The sequence below is a fragment of the Oryza sativa genome, chromosome 9, assembly GCF_034140825.1.
Source record: "Oryza sativa Japonica Group chromosome 9, ASM3414082v1".
Taxonomy (NCBI): Eukaryota; Viridiplantae; Streptophyta; class Magnoliopsida; order Poales; family Poaceae; genus Oryza; species Oryza sativa.
This window is the reverse complement of record NC_089043.1, coordinates 25470150-25485216: the sequence shown is the minus strand read 5'-3', so window position 1 is coordinate 25485216 and position 15067 is coordinate 25470150. Positions and strand designations below refer to the sequence as shown.

General features: G+C 42.8%; 3 protein-coding genes across 3 annotated transcripts; 1 reads left to right on the top strand and 2 right to left on the bottom strand.

The window, feature by feature from the left end:
- Positions 1-1619: 1619 nt before the first annotated feature.
- Positions 1620-5093, bottom strand: LOC4347692 (E3 ubiquitin ligase BIG BROTHER-related). The gene is made up of 7 exons (XM_015795814.3): positions 4811-5093; positions 4334-4712; positions 4201-4244; positions 3421-3462; positions 3204-3325; positions 3007-3115; positions 1620-1962 (listed from the first exon to the last, which is right to left on the bottom strand). Exons 1-7 carry the CDS (start codon positions 5036-5038, stop codon positions 1909-1911), a joined length of 978 nt encoding a protein of 325 aa, XP_015651300.1. The 5' UTR covers positions 5039-5093; the 3' UTR covers positions 1620-1908.
- Positions 5094-6701: 1608 nt separating this feature from the next.
- LOC4347691 (triosephosphate isomerase, chloroplastic) lies at positions 6702-10106 on the top strand. Its single transcript, NM_001403934.1, has 9 exons — positions 6702-7028; positions 7147-7173; positions 7912-7981; positions 8166-8289; positions 8506-8590; positions 8757-8889; positions 8982-9155; positions 9515-9597; positions 9719-10106. The coding sequence occupies exons 1-9, from the start codon at positions 6867-6869 to the stop codon at positions 9773-9775; spliced, it is 915 nt and encodes a 304-aa protein (NP_001390863.1). The 5' UTR covers positions 6702-6866; the 3' UTR covers positions 9776-10106.
- A 1080-nt stretch (positions 10107-11186) lies between these two features.
- LOC4347689 (transcription initiation factor IIB-like) lies at positions 11187-14240 on the bottom strand. The gene is made up of 7 exons (NM_001403933.1): positions 13780-14240; positions 12921-12945; positions 12469-12598; positions 12245-12375; positions 12074-12162; positions 11613-11689; positions 11187-11537 (listed from the first exon to the last, which is right to left on the bottom strand). The coding sequence occupies exons 1-7, from the start codon at positions 14130-14132 to the stop codon at positions 11404-11406; spliced, it is 939 nt and encodes a 312-aa protein (NP_001390862.1). The 5' UTR covers positions 14133-14240; the 3' UTR covers positions 11187-11403.
- Between the last annotated feature and the right edge of the window lie 827 nt (positions 14241-15067).

Sequence of the window (15067 nt, the reverse complement as noted above, 5' to 3'; positions counted from 1 at the left end):
TCCTGTACGAGGAAGGGGAGCGACATCAGCAACCACCTAAACGTTGTCCGCGCAAAGGCCCCAGTCCCAAATCCTAGATCTAGGCAACCAACAACTAGGGAAGGCACTGTAGAATGTAGCGTTAGGTAGCGACGATGGCAACGATTGGCTTGATGGTGTTGGAAGGACGGCGATTCGCTCTCTTGATGTCATATTGGTGCTAGAAGAACGAATGTGAGCACCAGATCTAGGGGAATGAAAGTTAGGTAGAGTGCGGCGGAGGGGTGGTGGTGGATGGAGGGGAAGAAGTGGCATCTTCTACCCATTTTAGGGTTTAGCAATGGATTTATATAGGCAGGGATGGTACATTAGCTTTGGCCCAATTAGGCCCAATAGACGGGGATGGTAAAATGGTTGGTTGTTGGCTTTCATTTGTTAAACGTCCCCGTCCCCAGTGGCAAATAAAAATTGTCAAACCCAAACCCAATAGTGACATTTGGATGGACAGTGGAAAGAGGAAGGGATATTATGGCATATAAAGTGGTGGTTTAAGATAGGATAGGATATACTTTACCATTCCAATGTTCAAATACATATGGTTTGGTATAGAGATAAAATATTTATTGGACGAAAATACCCTTCCTGACTATCTGGTTGTGGCAATCACACGACATTTTTGTCATCGCCACCCATTCCGACCTAAACTCACCTTCCCCAATATTGGTTGGAAATGAACCGTCCATATCCTGTTCTTATATCCACTTCTTTTCCCAATCACCTAAAAAACATGGAAATGATTTCTTTTCAAGAAACATCAATGTATCAAAATTTTCCTCTGGTTCCAATTATCACCTTTTTTTTTTCATTGATTTCCTTTCTCATCGAGACTCACTTTTCTCAATATACTTTAAGGGTCTTTGAAGCACAATATTCAGGAAATGGATGAATAGAAAACAAATTACAAGAATTGGAGGATGGCATAACATATGAAAAATATAGAAACAACCATTTAAATAGACTATAGGAAAGGAATCGGATAAGAAAGGTAGACTCGGGAAAAAAAATGAAGTTAAAGCTTTTGCTAACTTTTCTTCAAAATCTACATGCATTTACTCGTCATTGCTTAGAAATTTCATTGAATTTGGAAATGCCCAATCCTCTGTTTCAATGAGCCGAATAGGAAAAGTTCCTACATGATTTAAATCTTATATAACTCATGTATAAATTCTTTGTTTCAAAAGGGCCTAACTGTATAGAAAAAGGGCAACAAAGCTATATGAACCAACTTTTTTAAAATTCTTATCCACATACTGGTACTTCTATTTTAAACCAGGAGTAATCTCTTTTATCCGAAGGGGACATGTAATACTCCCTACATCCCAAATGATTTTGAAAGGATATGACATATTTTAGTACAACATACTTTATTACAATCAATCTGAATAGGCTCTATGTCCGGATTCATCGTATTAGAATATATCACATCCCTCTAAAGTCCATTATATTATAGGACGGAGGAAGTAACTTTTTAAATGATTGAGAGGCCATTTGATCAAAAACTTTTTAAGTACGTGACTAGGTAAAGAGAGGAAAAAAACGTCATTCAAAAAGCAAGATTACAACGATAGTGCTATATGAGGTAGTAAAAGAATGGCTAGCAATATATAATATAATAATATAACCATTGTACATTTATGGATCATACAACAGCCATGAGGCCCCCACAGGGAATGCAGAGCATAGCGGCACGGGCAAACAGAGTACAGTGGAGCTAAGCCAGGAGAGGACTGAAGAACGCAAAAGATCATAGTGCTGGTCCCTCGCATGTGTCCGAAAGTTTTATCTGCCTTCTCCCCAACATTACAAGATGCGACCATATGATGCCCGCTATTTGCTCCCATCAAGCCCCATAATGGCAGCAAAGATTGGTCATGCCTGGTTGCTGTCCGATGTGGAAACTTCCGCGCTGCACATCGGGCAAACCTGCACATCAAGGATATTTCGTCACCAACTGATAACTACACACCGGTATCGTGTTTATAAAATTTAAACGTTCAATACTAATGTTAAACATTGTAAACAACTCGAAACTAGAGAAAGCTACATGTGAATAATCCATATACTGTACTTCGTAAGACAATAACTAACATGATGCACCTGGGTAGTGGGTAGAGAAATATGAATGAAATCACAGTATATACAGCTATACCTAGCTAATCAATGTGCGCAGGCAGTAAAGCAACCAAAAACGAGAGGCAAGTTCACATGATCAAATCGTTGGCTTAAACTTATCAGAATTTAAATTGCATAACACAAATGACCAAAATATCCGCAGTGCTATTAGTGTTACCCAAACATCTTTTAGCCAAAACTAATAAAAGGGCGTGAATGCTTTGGCAGATTGGATTTATTTTGTAAGACTGCATTATCACCCAAGAGGAATGAACTTTCAAATGCAACAAAACTATTTCCCTAGTTATGCACTGATGCACGTGAGTTTTCCATGTTTGGTGATTTGCTAAACCTTTCAAATATAATGGCCTAATTTTTGTACCAAAAATGAATGTCACTAGTACTTAGTAGGTCTACCAAAGTGATCCTTTATTCTTCCTGAAGGTGAAACAAAGGTACAAGGCAACAACTATACCTATACAGCAAGAATAACAAAAATTCTATCCAGACATAAACCATGAACCTAACATATGGCCTGCTAGTAAATTTAGGGCCCACTATAAAAATAACTAATATCACATTTTCTTAGCCCTTAAACCCACATGACAGACTCATTTCCTATAAAAAAGACTTCCCACTAATGTGGCGAATAAATTTGGAGACAATCTTGGGTTGCCACACTTTGACACAAAACTTAGCAACATATGCAGCCTGGCAGTCAAATAAAGCCCTCTGTCCAAGCACAAGTATGCGCAACAAGATAGCTTCATAGACATTAATCACAGCATGAAAAGAAAGCGGCCTACATGGATGGAGGATGGCAGTAGTTTGTATAGATCTGGAAATGATATTTACCTTATTTATTTGAAGCCATTGGTTTATGCACTCAGGATGGTATGAATGCTTGCAGGGGAGTGCAATCAAAGATTCACCATCCTCAAATTCCACACGACAAATAACACATCTAACAACAATAGATACATTAGGACTTAATATGTGATTAATGTAAGATAGTAAGGTTATGACTTATGAGACAAATTATTCACACATACTGCTCTGTGTTGCCATCTTGGACACCTTCTGCCTTGTAAGTTACTGAAGGTAGAGAAGCAAGTGTAGCAGCAGAGAGGCCTCTGTGTCCTGTACCAACCGCTTCTCCCAATGCAACTAATTCCTGAAGTCATATAGAGAGAACCATTAATATTGCATCTTAAAGCTTCTGATGCAGTGCCAGGTGCCAGAAGGCTAACATATAACAATGAAACTTGCCTCATAAGAATACTCATCTGGGTCAACCTCTTGCCACGCATCCTGGGTTTTGGTAAAAATATATCAACGTGTTAAATGACGTTTTTCCAGTTCATAAAAGCTGATTATCAATGAGTAATGGAGTAAGGAAAAAATGAAAAGACATTTTCCCAAGTTCAAGTATGCAGCTTCCATTGGAGATAATATAGCATGCCAAAATCCATGGAGTAAACAGGACAGCATGCAAATTTGACAAGCCACAGCATGAACCACATACCACCTCTGGTCTTACTATTGCTCAACTAATGGACAGTACAAGCTCTACTAAAGTATAAACGATTAAAAATCCACCTGATGTAAACAACCAACACTTCTTATAGAAGTCATGATCTGTAAATGTGATAAAAAGTACATAAAAACCTTGGATGCTCATGAGTTTATCACTCAAATATGAAACTGAAGGTGAGCAAGAAAAAGAATTCCAGGTTCAACTGAAAATAAGATGGATTTTGGATGCTGGAAGGTACCCAAAAAATGAATTTGGGGGCAGTCTTATCGTTTATCAACAGTGCGTGGAAACAAGGAAAGTTGCAAGGCACATTCATCACTTCAAGTGTAAATTCCATATGATTTCGGTTGTCATACATAATGTAGGTGTAAATTTTATTGCAACAACAACGAATTAAGGAGACTATATCATCATTTATGTTATTACTCCAAGATCATTTCATCCAACTCTAGGATTCCCACATATCAGAACAAACACAATTTGTCCAACTAACAAGAAAAATAGACCATTACCTGTGGATCATTCGCATGCTCCTCTACAGGCTCCACAGGTCTCCCTACAAAGCAATATCAAATTGAAATTATCGACAGCAATAACTGAAACATGTGAAATGAACTGAAGAAACAGCACTCCTTTTCTACTCACAATCGCTGATCCCCGCGAGAGCCATAAGTCGCGCGGCTACTTCGCGCTCCTCGGCATCCTGCAGAGCTCGTGCATAAGCCTCATCGTCCTCGTACTCCGCGGGGTCTAGCTCTGGCTCGACTTCCTCCTCATCATACTCCTCGTCGAACCCCTCCTCCTCGAACTCGCTTCCCTCAGCCCCCTCCCCATCTCGCTCTCCCTCGCCACGACCCTCCCCAACGGCGTGCTCGTGGTGGTGGACGCGGAGGTGGTGCTCCAGCTCCTCCTCGTAGTCCTCCTCGGCCTCGTCGTCGTACTCGTAGCTCCCGGCATCCGAGCTCCCGTAATCGCTGCCCTCGCCGACGCCTCCGCCCATGCGAAGCATCATGTACGCCCGCTCCTGCAGCCGATCCAAACAACAACCATGTCAAATTGTCAATCGAGAGGTCCCGGAACCCTAGCAACAACACCCGACCGCGAGATCTCCCCCACATATACCTGCTCCTGGAGCACGCGGGCCAGGGCGAGGTCGGCGTCGACCTGGCTGAGCGCCGTGAACGGCCGCCGCGCCTCCGCGGCCGCGGCCACGTCGTCGTCCCCTCCGGCGTCCGCGGCCGCAGCGGCGACGGCCACGGCGGCAGCTGGCGGGGCCGGATTCGTGGCGGGGCTCGCGTCGGCGCCGGGCTTGTCGCCGGCGGCGCCGCCGCTCCCCTTCGAATCCGCCATCGCCTTGGCGGAGATTAGAGAGAAAGAGGGGGCGAGGATTAACGAACAAAAAAACAACTCGAGTTTAAACCCACTCGCGTTTATGAGGACGGAAGGCGGTGCGGGGGGCGTGTTGGGTTGGAGAATAGTAATTGCTGTGTGTGTGTTTTTCTTTTGTCTGCATAAATCTCTGATTTAACTGCGGGATTTCGATTTAAAAAGCGGTCGGGTTAAGCTAGCGATGCAACTCCTCCGACTCGACCTCGTTCAGACAGACTAGTCTGAAGTCGAGACCGAGTCTGAGAAGCCGATGAAAATAAAGGCTGAATTTGTTTTTCTTTTTTTTTTAGAACACTGTATTTTTTTTCTAGCTTCTCAATAATACCCCCTCCGTTCTGAAGTAGTTTTGACCTTATTAAAGCTATTTTTTAAAATATTAACTAAATTTATAGAAAATTATTGTAATATTTATAGTATCAATTTATTTTATTAAATTGGATATTAATATTTTTATATTTTTTGTAAAAATATTACTTTTTTATAAATTTGATTAGAACTAAAAAGATTAAAACGACTGAAGTGGAGATAGTGATATTAATTTGCTTTTTGGATTTTATAACTACGGATTTTTTATAAACGGGATGAAAGGTATTTTTGGCTGACACGTCGGGGTAAGTACTCTCTCCATATTTTAATATATAACATTATTGATTTTTCAACCAACGTTTAACCATTCGTTTTATTTAAATTTTTTTGTAAATATGAAAATATTTATATCATATTTTAAAAATATTTAATGACGAATCAAGTCACAATAAAATAAATGATAATTACATAAATATTTTATATAAGACGAATGGTCAAACGTTGGATAAAATATCAACAGCGTCATATATTAAAATATAGAGGAAGTATTACACTAGACTCCACTTGTCAGTGTCATGTGATACGCGCATTTTCTCCTCTACCCGTACGTGTGCAACTCTGCGAGGGCCTCGCTGGTCCCCACGGAGAGTGAGTGGTCACGTTACGTCACGTCACGAAGTGTGGGCCCCAGTTACATGGGCCTACAGTCAGTGGAGCGGAGGAGGGAAGCTAAGCCCGTGTTTAGATTCATTTTTTTAAAAAACCTTCCAATTTACAGTCAGTGGAGCGGAGGAGGGAAGCTAAGGCCGCGTTTAGATTCATTTTTTTAAAAAACTTTTAATTTTTTCGTCGTATCAAATATTTAGACACATACATAAGCATTAAATGTGATCGGAAAAAAACCAATTATACAGTTTACATGTAAATCACGAGAAGAATCTTTTGAGCCTAATTACATCATGATTTGACAATGTGGTGCTACAGTAAATATTTGCTAATAATGAATTAATTAGATTTAATAAATTTGTTTTGCAGTTTACAGACAAAATCTATAATTTATTTTATTATTAATCTACGTTCGATTTAATATGTGTCCGTATACTTTAAAAAATATTTTGGACCAGGAACTAAACAAAGCATAAGAGAGATTCTGGAACATTCCTTGTGGAGTGTTGCTTGGGCTGTCGCGGTCGGGCCGGCCCAGGAAATACCAGGCGACGTGGCGGAGGCCACGGCCCTGGGCGCCCTATCCGTGGGCCGATAAGGCGCGCGTGGGCGCGCGGCCATACAAAGCCGCGTGGCCCTCCACCTCCGCACGGGTCGCTCTCCCCTCTCTTCCCCCTTCCTCCGCGGTTGGTGGTGGCTGCGCCGCTGCCCGCATCATCACCACCTCACCTCACCTCAGCTCGCGAGCTCCGCTCTCACCAACCGCAGCGCGCGACGAAGGGGATTGGATTGGGTTGGGTTGGATTGGAGAGAGAGAATGGCGGCGCCGTCGTCCCTCGCGTCCTCCCACCTCTCCCGCCTCGCCGACCTCCGCCGCGCAGGCGTCGCCGCCGCCGCCCCGGCGCATCCGCAGCAGCTCCGCCTCGGGTGCTCCCGCCGCCGCGCCCAGCGCGTCGTCGCCATGGCCGGATCCGGCAAGGTTGCCATCCATCCTCCTTCCTGCTATCGTTTAATTACACTTCCCTTCGTTGCCCTTTTGTGCTCGTGGCTGACGACTTGCTGCTTCTTTCTTTCTGCTGCTGCTGCTGTCCTTGCAGTTCTTCGTTGGAGGCAACTGGAAGTGCGTAAGTATCCGCTCCTCCTCATCAATCAACTTTTGCAGACGCACGGGGTACCTATGAGCAGAGCGATGATGGATGGAGATTCTGCTGCTGCTGCACCTTCGTGATCTTGAGTCGTTGGCGCCTTGTGGTTGCCGCCTAGGACATTCCAAAGATGAGCGGAATGAATGGGATTTTTTGTCGTCATCAATACATCGTGATCTACACCACACCTGGTCGTGTTTGCTAGATATGGAGTCGCTTTTGGTGCCACAAGATGTAGTCGTTTTTGGCTTAAGCAGTTCTCTTGGGGAATATGCATCTTATATGCAAAAATGTATAATTTTTTTCAGACTTCATCTTCTCAGTCCCTGGCTTTCTCATTTGCCCAAATTTCATGGAGTCGAGCAACTACTGTTACGTAGACAGGGATTGGTTCTAGTGCTCCAAGGATAAGAAAGTGTGTGCATCAGTATCTTGTCCAAAATAAATTAGTTCTAGTGGTCCGAGGGTAAGAAAGTGTGCATCAGTATCTTGTCCAAAAATAAAGATAGTAGCATCTTCTTTAGGCCATCCTTAGGACGAGCTGATTCAGTTGCTCATTTTTCCTTTTGGAGAATCATCTCGGTATTATATGTTGCTTCACTTTTTATCGAGAGCTTATGCTAACTATATCAAGACATGTTTCCCGACTTTTTGGTCAGATATGTTACTATCAGTATGATTGGTTCTGATGATATAATTTCTTGTCCCTCAATTTAGAATGGAACGAAGGACTCTGTCAGCAAGCTTGTGACTGAATTGAATGCTGCTACACTTGAACCTGATGTTGGTAAGCACGTTTTATTCATCTATGCATGATTCTCTTCCTCTCTATACACACTGTGTTAGATGTGTGTATTTGATTGGTTCTTTCATGCCTTCTTTTTCATCCAAATCCATCCTCCGGAATTCTTTTTAGCTTCCACTGTCTATCTTTTTCTACCTTCAATTAACTTGCTGTGGCAATACTGCAGATGTTGTGGTTGCACCACCATTCATTTATATTGATCAGGTTAAGAACTCACTAACTGATCGTATTGAGGTATCTGCTCAGAATGTTTGGATTGGAAAAGGAGGAGCATACACTGGAGAGATCAGGTAAAGCTAAAAACATGTTGCAATTTTCTTTTCTTTAGTATAATGCATTACATGGCGTCAGAACCATGTGTAAATTGATGATAAATGGTGGCGGTCTGTTCGATGTTTTTTACGGGATTATGGTAGCTTTGAATTTTAAGCAAGCGCAAAAAGATAATTTTTTGTTTCTTGTTTTCACACTGGAGTTTTTATATGTTTCACCTAAAATGTCTATAGTGCGGAGCAATTGGTGGACATTGGCTGCCAATGGGTTATTCTTGGGCATTCAGAGCGTAGACATGTCATTGGTGAAGATGATCAGGTAAGCGCTATATACACAGATGCTACTGGATTGGTAGTTCTCTCACTTGTCCACTTGTCCATGCTGTTAGCCTGTAACATTCTGAAGGCACCTTTGAGATGCATGATTGCTGTTGACATGCAGTAGTTCTGATTGGGATTGTGACATACCATGTTTATAAATGCAGTTTATTGGGAAGAAGGCTGCATATGCCTTGAGTCAAAATGTAAAGGTTATTGCCTGCATAGGGGAGCTGTTGGAAGAGAGAGAAGCAGGGAAAACTTTTGACGTCTGTTTTAAGCAGATGAAGGCTTTTGCAGGTGACAATTCTTCATCTTGAGTTAAATTAATAATGGTTGATGAGCCTACATCATCTGAAGACAAGATTCATGTATCAACATGTTGCTTTCAGACAGTATTACAAACTGGGCGGATGTAGTAATTGCATATGAGCCTGTTTGGGCTATTGGAACCGGGAAAGTTGCTACTCCTGAGCAAGCTCAGGAAGTTCATGCTGCTGTTCGTGATTGGTTGAAAACCAACGTGTCACCTGAGGTTGCTTCCGGCATTCGAATTATATATGGAGGTCGGTTTCTTATCACTTGGATGAGTTTCACTGTGTTTCTCCTCTCTTCACCCCATGAAATTGATTATTGGAAGGCAGAATTTAGGAACATTGATATATTATGAAACACTCTGTTATGAATGTCCTTAACAACAGCATCTAACAAAATGGATTTTTCTATTTTTCTCTTATATAAGCAATTGAAAGCCTGGTTATTCCTTGAAATATGTTGTTTGTGGTAAATATCTAGAAGCCCGATCTAGTGGTATCAGTACCTGCTAAGGCTTGTGACTTCAGAGAATATTTGCACCATTATTAATTTGATGCCAGCTAGGATGTGGCAATATGCCTCACTGATTTTATGATTCGTTCTGGTACAGGTTCTGTAAATGCAGCCAATTGTGCCGAGCTAGCAAAGAAAGAAGATATTGACGGCTTCCTTGTTGGTGGTGCCTCTTTGAAGGTATGATAAATTAACATCATATCCTGAAATACAGCCTGTTGATTGCCGTGTTCTTAAACCAATGAACCCGCTATTGTGTAATTGTGTATTGTATTTCATTACGCAACATTCCGTTTTGCAGGGTCCGGATTTTGCCACTATTATCAACTCGGTGACTTCCAAGAAAGTTGCAGCCTGATGTAACCCTTCTGTAGAAATAAATGACCCAGAGGCAGCGAGACGGCTACCACACCATATTGCTTGATAGAGATACTTCGTGTTCAATCACCGTGCTTGTTTTGGCACACGAGGGAATAATGCAAGATGCCACTGTGTTGTTTTTTCTCATAGACCTGGCTGGCGTTACGAGAGCCTATTATTTGTTAGTGAGTGAGTGACCAATAACACGTGAAAAATTGCTGCTATATGTGGTGTTACCCGACATCTGTGGAAGGCAAGGAATGTTGTGGTGTTGAGCATAATAATCGATGTTGCCGTAGGATCGTTGATCCTCCACACCTTACTGGCCCTGCAAGAAAGCCTGAACAGTGTTCACACAACAAAATACCAGTTTTCAATATTTACACAATAAAAACAACCCAGTAACTAAACTACTTATGGTGGAAAAACCAGATCCAGTCAGCTAAGTTTTAGATGATTGATTTCTAAGCGTAGGCACAAGACACCCGTTTGAATTGGGGGCAATTGCGTGTTTGGTGTGTATCAACTGTTTTTTTAGAGGTGTTAACTGTTGACCGCTCTTAGGGCCCTTCTTTTTCTACAGATTATATATATTATCACGGTAAAAAAATTATCGGTATTTCTTAGAAAGCTTTTTTTATCTAAAAAGAACTTATCAACCATTCAATATTTTATTCATTCATTTGAGTCTCGAATGATATTTTCAAACGAACCATCACTGTACATCAACATTTGTCAATACTCCACCCTCTCCGGTCGACAACTCGACACCATGTATCAAAATCTAAACAAGGTGCAAGTCAGCAAGTTGGGAGGGAAGGAAAGATACGGCGACCGCGTCGGCGTCAAACGGGTGGACGCCCGCGCCATGGGCGGCATTGCCAAATCCCACCGCCCGCGCTCGACGGCGGCCGTGGTGCGCCACTGCACTCTGTGCGTCGCAGCTGGTCGATCGCCGCGCGCGCGCGCCGCTGGGCGGCTGGCACAACGAGCGCGTCCTCCGCACCTCGCAGCATTTCTGCATTTGGAGAATTGGTGGCTGACAAGACAAGAAAAAGGCTCCGCTGCTTCAGCACAGGAGCTACCAAGTGCCAACGCAGAGGGAAGGGATCTCCTTTTTTCCCTTGTATGCATCGATCATGCGGCACGATCCTCGGCAGTATGCAACGAGCCTTGGCAGTATGGCATGAACTGCAAAGCTCTTTCAAGATTCACTTCCCTTTTGTTTTTCCCTACAAGATCTGCAGTTCCGATAAAAAAATATATACGAATACACCACTACCTGGCAATTCATGAACATGATACCACTTGCAAAATTTTATATATGTGGCGTGCAGATCATTTTAGTTTGTGAAACTTATCGCTCCTCCGTAGGTTTTGGTCGTTATCAATCAACAATTTAAAAAGTTGCTCACAAGGTAATGCATGAAATTTTGCCATTCCTAAATAAGCTTTGCATATAACTTAGCTTCGATTCGAGATAACTTTGTTCTAACAGGTCCATGCACATAAAATTAGGTGCAGTGATACATGGGCCAGTAAAACTCACATCCAAGGACAACATTACTCCTCTCTGGCAAATCTAATTTCCATGTTATGTGACAAAAAAGAAAAGAAAAAAATTTCCTATGGTGTGCACAGATTCTTCAGGTCTTCCTCCTTGGCATAGGTGTTTGGGATGAGCCTTGAAGCATAGGGATACAGATCCTTGTATGAATTTCTGATGGTACCTTCTGCCACACCAGTAGCCAAGGATATGTCTGCAACATTTTCACGGTGTTATTAACGAGTTAAACAGTTGCAAGTTAAACATAGAACGGGTCTGTGTTCCAAACCTTTCAGAGGCTTCTTATCATCTGAGAGTTGGGTTATCATGTAAATGACAGCAGCCGCAATGGAAATAGGACTCCTCCTGCACAGCATAGGTTTGCACGGAGGTGTGAATATAATAAGTCATGATGCACACTTGGAATTTGACTAATAAGGAAAGTTTGTGTCTAATAGTCAAAAACTAGCTCTCCTGCAGCCCTGCCCCTTCCCAATACATAAATGGGGATAATGAGGTTGTATGTATGGACTGTACAGGATATGTATGCTACTTGCTTTAAGAATATAGATTTGCTGATAGCTGTATTTGCAACTCGTTTATCTGATTAGTTCCTCTAGTCAATGCATTGATCTAAGCATCAGTGATTTAGAGGTGATAAACACTGAAGCTAAAACGGATAAAATAACTTCCATGACAAAGGATCTATTGATCATCAGAATGGTTCATAATGAATCCAAAATGTCAAACCTTATATCAAGTTCCTCTGAACGCTGAACTGCTTCCTGGGCTGCTTTAACAGCTTGATTGTTCATCCCAAGAGTTGAACAGAAACGCCTCTGCAGGTTTTATCAGTTTATTCAAGAGTTCACTCAATCAATTCAGACAAGGACTCATTAGAATACATGGCAAACTACAGACCAGGAAATCTCCAGCATGGATGGTTCCCATCTCCATAGATTGACCCATTTCAACTTCCAGTTGCTTCACGATAAATTCCTTTGCTCGGCCTATCTCTTTCTTTGTTGCTCCATTAGCGACCGAACATATTTCTGCAATAAGCCATCACATCAAACAAGAACGCATCAGATAAATGCATTCAGAACGCATTCAGATAAATGCATTCAGCAAAGAACAAACTGTACCTTTTACAGTTCTAGGCCGATCCTCTTGTCTACAAGCAATATACAAACAGGCAGCTAATATGGCATCTTGATTTCTTCCCCTGATAGACTTGAGATCTTCCACCTTCTTATATATTTCATTGGCTCGGTCCTTCAGAAAGAAAAGACAACACAGTCATTATACAGCTACAAGCAACCAGCATCGTGTTACTGTTCGTAGCAAATGAAATATGTCCAAAGAAGCAGCGGTTAATATTTCCAAAAGCTGACTATAGAGTAAACAAGTCATGCCACATAACATGGAATCGTGCAGCATGGAAGCAGCCTGATGAATTTTATATAAACTTTCAAGTCTGTTGTGTGCATGCAGGCATTATACTATCAAGTATGTACACTGCCAAGCAAGCGCAACTTTGAAAAAATAGGGGTAGTTCACCCAATATATCATGGAAAGTAACAGTCAGAATGTTTACCTTGATTGTAGCCACAAGACCTAACCTGGAGATGAGATTAGAGATATCATGTCAGAGTATTGCAGAAATCCTGTGATAAGAAAAATATCTAAACTGCCATAGCAGTAAATCATCGTGTTTCTGCATCTCCTTCAATCAAACCAAATAAACCTAACATCGTTTTTCTTCATCGAAGTTTCCCTTCCTATAGATCCACTAGTAGAAGAGGCTATTGCAATTGCACATGCCTCATGCCAAAAAGTAACATTTCACTAGTTCTAGCTTGCTAGGAAGCTAAATGGCTACCTCACATGCCTCAAGCAACTGGTGCTACACACCTTTTGTAGTAGATTTATCATTGCTCCCAAGGTACATAATACTAATACAACTACATGAGATGAGCATTTGGTGGTGCACAAAGTTAATTATACGCCCCGAAATTCCTTTTACACTTTTTACAATCTGATGATATTTATCGCATTATCCCAAATTCAGAAATCTATCAACGAAGAGTCCTTCCCCACACATAGATCCCAAGCGTAACCAGAGATGCATCAGTAAATCTACTGGATATATGAACCGCTCTAGAACTTCACACGAGAATCACACGTTCCAAACCTACAAACATGGCAGGCATAGCTGCAAAAGAAAGATCCCCATTACTCCAAAAGCCCCATCACACTCCTCAACTCCTAAATCCGCTCCCCCGCAAACCCAAATCAGGGCAGGGGCTCCGCACGATCAAGTGATTCATTTCAACATACGAGATAAATCAAGGGCAAGCCGCAGGCACATCCTCATGTCTCGATCGAATCGAGCCCGTAAAAAACTAAGCCGTGATGGTGGCGGAAGGGGAGAAGATTGGAGAAAGAGGAGGGACCTGTCGGCCATGTTGGCGATGGTGCGGAAGGCGAGGATGAGGGAGCGGTCGGGGTTGGAGCCGCGGTTCTGCCACCTGCCGAGGGAGGAGGAGAGGAACTCCCCCTGGGCGCCGTTGGGCTTGGCGATGACGGTGGAGAGGCCGCCGTCGGTGAGGAGCGGGTTGGTCGGGCCGCCGACACGGACGGGGTCGTTGTCGCTGGACTCGTTGGCGAACGTCCGCCACTCGGAGGTCTCGTCGACGGAGTGCGCCTCCAGGACGAGGCCGCACTCCGTGCACACTGTGTCCCCCGCCGAGTGGTCGAACGCCACCTCCGTGTGCTTCTTGCAGTCCGGGCAGAACGAGTCGCTCATCTCGCCCCCGCCGCCGCCGCCGCCGCCGCCTCTCTCCTGCCCTCGCCGCCGCGCCGCTCGTCGAGGCGATTTGGGGGTGGAGGAGGAGGAGGAAGAGAAGGAAGGAAGGGGAATGCGAGAGGTGGAGGTGGGCGATTTTATGTTGGGTTGGGTTTGCCCTTTTTTTTTTTCGGTTTCGGTTCGGGTCGGCTCGGTCGCGTCGCGGCAAGGCGAGAGGGGGTCCGTCCGACTGGGCTGACTGGTCCGGGTCGCCTACCGCGTCTGGTTTTTTCAGCTACGGTTTGGATGGCTGAAGAAACGTGCGGGTAGGCTCTCCCTGTCGCGTCTCGCTTCGTTGTCGTAGGTGATCTCGATACGGTGTTTGCAGTGGTGATATGGTCGACGTATTCATGTTGTTCTGCAGGAGATGGACGTGTCGAGTTAAACGATTAGTATTACCGAAATACCCCTATTTCATAAATCTTAATGTAATTGTTTTTCACTTTATCAATTCTCAATGTAATTATTTTATACTAGTACTTTTATAAATTTTGATATAATGATTACTTAAAAATGGATTTATTTTAGGACAAATAGAAGAAGCTAAAAATGAACTTACTGTGAGATGAGATGAAGAAGGTTGTGATTTCTGCTTTAGCAAGAGATTCTAAGAAACCGCTATTTATTCTCATAAATTAGATGAGAATTTAGATTATTTGGGGATCAGATATTATAAAAGTTGTTTATAACAGTAGTGTAACTCCACAAGCTTCTAAAATAGATCCTCGTTACCTCAACAGAGCATTCTTGCTGCAGCAAAGAAGGCAAAGTTTAACAATGGGGACCAAACCTGTTCAAGTAAGAGGGTGGCCGTTCGAAAAAACAATGGGGACCAAACAATGCAAGCGTGTTTGATGAATTTTAATCTCAGTCAGCTTTTCCAAACCAACTGACAA

Excerpts from the sequence above, each read along its gene's own strand:
- LOC4347689 (NM_001403933.1), bottom strand. The coding sequence starts at position 14,132 with ATGAGCGACTCGTTCTGCCCGGACTGCAAGAAGCACACGGAGGTGGCG. Across the intron at positions 12,946-13,779 it reads ATCGCCAACATGGCCGACAG|GTTAGGTCTTGTGGCTACAA; the intron begins GTCCCTCCTCTT and ends TCTCATCTCCAG. Across the intron at positions 12,599-12,920 it reads GTCTTGTGGCTACAATCAAG|GACCGAGCCAATGAAATATA; the intron begins GTAAACATTCTG and ends TTCTTTCTGAAG.
- LOC4347692 (XM_015795814.3), bottom strand. The coding sequence starts at position 5,038 with ATGGCGGATTCGAAGGGGAGCGGCGGCGCCGCCGGCGACAAGCCCGGC. Across the intron at positions 3,463-4,200 it reads AGCATGCGAATGATCCACAG|GATGCGTGGCAAGAGGTTGA; the intron begins GTAATGGTCTAT and ends ACCAAAACCCAG. Across the intron at positions 3,326-3,420 it reads CAGATGAGTATTCTTATGAG|GAATTAGTTGCATTGGGAGA; the intron begins GCAAGTTTCATT and ends ATATGACTTCAG.
- LOC4347691 (NM_001403934.1), top strand. The coding sequence starts at position 6,867 with ATGGCGGCGCCGTCGTCCCTCGCGTCCTCCCACCTCTCCCGCCTCGCC. Across the intron at positions 7,982-8,165 it reads TACACTTGAACCTGATGTTG|ATGTTGTGGTTGCACCACCA; the intron begins GTAAGCACGTTT and ends GCAATACTGCAG. Across the intron at positions 8,591-8,756 it reads TCATTGGTGAAGATGATCAG|TTTATTGGGAAGAAGGCTGC; the intron begins GTAAGCGCTATA and ends TTATAAATGCAG.